This window comes from Sander vitreus, chromosome 9 (genome assembly GCF_031162955.1).
Source record: "Sander vitreus isolate 19-12246 chromosome 9, sanVit1, whole genome shotgun sequence".
In the NCBI taxonomy this organism is placed as follows: domain Eukaryota; kingdom Metazoa; phylum Chordata; class Actinopteri; order Perciformes; family Percidae; genus Sander; species Sander vitreus.
Genome location: NC_135863.1, coordinates 322,765 through 326,591, shown reverse-complemented (window position 1 = coordinate 326,591; position 3,827 = coordinate 322,765). Strand labels below are relative to the sequence as shown.

General features: G+C 44.5%; 1 protein-coding gene across 1 annotated transcript; it reads left to right on the top strand.

The window, feature by feature from the left end:
• The first annotated feature begins 160 nt into the window (after positions 1-160).
• On the top strand, positions 161-1,231 carry LOC144523006 (histone H2A-like). The gene is made up of 2 exons (XM_078258256.1): positions 161-551; positions 943-1,231. Exons 1-2 carry the CDS (start codon positions 172-174, stop codon positions 944-946), a joined length of 384 nt encoding a protein of 127 aa, XP_078114382.1. The 5' UTR covers positions 161-171; the 3' UTR covers positions 947-1,231.
• The last annotated feature ends 2,596 nt before the right edge of the window (positions 1,232-3,827 follow it).

Below are 3,827 nucleotides of genomic sequence, written 5' to 3'. Positions count from 1 at the left end.
CAGACCTCCTGGCTGCTGATTGGCTCAGCGCCGCCTCCGGCCAAATCTCCGCTGCTGATTGGAGCGGCAATCCTTTCAACAAGCCCGCCAAAACTCAGAGCTCTCCGCGGACATAAAAAGGAGGGTTTGGGCTGTTGTCTGCACAGTCTCTCACTGAGAAATCATCGTAAAATGTCTGGACGAGGAAAAACCGGAGGCAAAGCGAGAGCTAAGGCCAAGACCCGCTCTTCTCGTGCCGGGCTTCAGTTCCCAGTCGGCCGTGTTCACAGGCTGCTCCGCAAAGGAAACTACGCTCAGCGTGTCGGTGCCGGAGCCCCCGTGTACCTGGCGGCGGTGCTGGAGTATCTGACCGCTGAGATCCTGGAGCTGGCTGGAAACGCTGCCCGCGACAACAAGAAGACCAGGATTATCCCCCGTCATCTGCAGCTGGCTGTCCGCAACGACGAGGAGCTCAACAAGCTGCTGGGCGGAGTGACCATCGCTCAGGGCGGCGTGCTGCCCAACATCCAGGCCGTCCTGCTGCCCAAGAAGACCGAGAAGCCCGCCAAGAAGTAAGCAACCCAGGCTCTCTGACTGCTGTACACCAGCCCCCCAAAAGGCTCTTTTAAGAGCCAAACACTTTTGATAAGGAGCACTTATTCCCATGCTGCTGTTTTTATTATGCACACCGTAATGGGTTTAAATAACTGTTAGGCATTTTTATTTTTTTATTTAGCCTACATGAAACTTGTGTCACATTAACAACCGATTTAATCAGCCTTTACCTGCATTTACAATGGCAGTAAACTGAACGCTCATCGCTTTTTTTTTTTTTTGTAACACGTCTAGACGTAAAGTCAATATCTTTGCGTTGAGGACAAAACAACACATTTGAGGACCTTATCTTGGGCTTTTTGGGAAATGTCAGTGAAAACTAATTCTCCTTCCCTGTGTTTATTTCAGATGAGCTGTAGAAAAGTACCCAAATGGCCATCTGGTATCGATCCACAGCACTGTGCAGCTGGCTCAAGTGGAATGTGCCATGTACAGAGCCACCACCAGAAAAGCTCACTACTGGATCGGACTCTATGTAAGCAGTGAATGTTTCTGTTCAGTCACAAACCCTAGTTTCATACAACAGGTTTGTGTAACATCGTACCAAAACTTAGGCCTAACAATTCATATAATATCCTACAAAATGATATTGTTATGTGATACAAACTGCCCTCTCTTTTTTAAATGTGTAGTTAACTTCTCCGTTAGCTTCCATAGTTGGAAGCAGCCAACTGGTGCTATCCACCAGCTGACAGACGGGAGAGTTAATCTGATGATTATTGGCCGGTTGGATATTAAACAAAACACAATTTGAATAACGGCAGTAGTAGTCACCCTCAGGCAATCATTTGTTTTTTTGTTTTTTCAAACATTGCCTCATACGGATAAGTAATGTTCCATTTGCAGGGTGGAAGCTTAAAAACGTCCCTGTTGCACTGGAACTAATGCTATTTAAAGATGAATCATTTAACTATCGCTCCACATTCATAATCTCCTTTAATGCTAACGGTAAATTTAAAGGGGAACTATGCAGTTTTTTAGCTTAATTGACCTTAACTGAACAGCTTCAGAGTCATTAGAATGGTTATATGACTTTTTTCGGGTTGAATGCTGGTCGTCTCGCTCCCCTCTAGCGCCTGTGAGCGGAAAAACCAACCTTGTAACTTTGGGCCGGTGAGCCACCGGCCTCAGCGTCAGGAAGTATGGCGTGATATCAGGTCTCGCCATGTAACGACTTGCTTCACGACACTGCACACATACGCGCCCCCAATGAGGAACCGGCTAGCTATAAGAACAAGGTAGCGATGGAGTTTTTCACACTATCGTCATGGCTGAGCCGGCAAAAAAGAAGCAGAAAGCTAGGAAAGCATTGTCGGAGGAACAGAGGAAGAGGAAACAGCAGACTGACCGAGAGAGGAGTCAGACACAAGTAAACATAGGAGCTGCCAAATATCTATTCCAAAGCTGTAGGGGGGGCTCTATAGAGAAACCTGCCAGCAAAAAGACAGAAAAGAAATAGCCTAGGTAAGAAATAGGCCTATGTCACACTTCCTGCTTGTGGACGCGGAGTAGGGAATCAGAACTTCTGGTCAACAGTCTTTGTCCATAAGGATTTAGATTATCAGCCATAAGGTCTAAACCATCTGACCACTGACCACGAGCTACGTGGTTGTGACAGAAAGTTTCTGCTCCTGTAGAAGCTAGAAGTCTGTATGAAATCAACCTTGTTTTAAGAAAAACATGTTTTATCCGCGATCTCATGGAGAAAAACCACACTACCCAGAATTCTAAGCATAACAGCAACGTCTCTGATTGGTCCAACTCACTGTTACCATAGAAACCGTCAACGGCTAGAGCGAGCTTCTATGCTAGTTTCTTCTCTGAGCCGTGACAGATGTTTTCTTAACGGTAAGAAACATTTATTTGCCCAAATACAATTTTTAATATGGTATTTCCGTTAGTTGTTCATGAAGAGTGACCTGACTAGTAAAAAAGTTATTTATTATATTTGGACTGGTATTTAACCCTTCATAACAGGTCCAGAACGTTAGCTGAAGCAATAATGGTATTTATTAGCATTTAATCTTGATTAGCAAGTCAGGGAATGTTAAACCTGATTTGATAGTTGTGTTAAATGCTATTAAATAACTTCATTTACTAATCTAAGTCACTCTGTGAAACCTAGAGTTTGAACTCTGAGTAGTAAAAGTTTACAGATCTTCTTTGTAGCATCCATGTTTGTTGTTATGGTTAGCCTGACAAGCCAGACCCACATCAAGACGTTGGGTCTGGGAACTCATCATTGACAGGGCTCAATCCGAGGGGCGGGAGAAACGGTTGTCTTTCACATTCTCTCTGCACCAATAGGATAGAGCTACAAAAAAGCAGAGCAACGAAGAAGGTAGCAGAGCTAGTTGATAGATTCAACTTTTGCAGAGTTTGGTTTTTCCAGCTCACAAGCCAACGGAGAGTTGCTAGACCCCCTGGCTGCAAATCGCATTTGCTGCCGCTAGAGTGCTAGAGTGCGAGTGTGGGAAACGAGGTGCTGCTGTGTTTCTTTATGCAGGTTTGACTGGCCAACTGCCAAACATTATTTTAAAAACAGTTTGTGCCATTCTGCCAGTCTCAGTAAAATGAACCTCCAGGTCATCCTGGCAGCAGCACATGGGAGCAGCTTAGGACAAATGAGCTCTATGAGAGGACTTTGCAATAGACCTTTTTCACAGACACAGACAGGCCAAGTCTGAACAACCATCGTTGGTATTCTCACATGCTGGATGAGAGACGTAACAACTTCAAGAACCTTAACCAAGTCCAGTTGCCCTTGAATTTAACCTTCCTTTGTTACTTACAGTAGAAAAGTAGTAATCTTTATAACTGATTTGTATTTTTGAGCTTCACTTTTTGAAAGCACACTTGCTGTCCTGTTTCTATCCAATATTAGTAGTTTCACTCAGGGAAAGTGAGGTCAGGAAACTGCTGAAGAAATATTATTTCTTAATTCTTCCCAGGATGATTCAAAGCGGCTGCACAAGTTCAAAATCTCCTCAGGGAGAGGAGGACACCTGTACCTTTATGTACTTTTAGGATTAGGGTTGGCAGTAAAATCAAATAACCCCTGAGCAACGAGACAGGAGAGATGTAATGGGCCCAATCCCAATGTCAACACTCACAGACACGAGGGCTTACTCCAGGACATTGCTAACAACCCACAGGAGCCAGTTTATAGCATGCTCTACAGTCTGTCCCAGGTGCATGACTTATTTACTCCACACGCTTTTTCCCAGGAATCT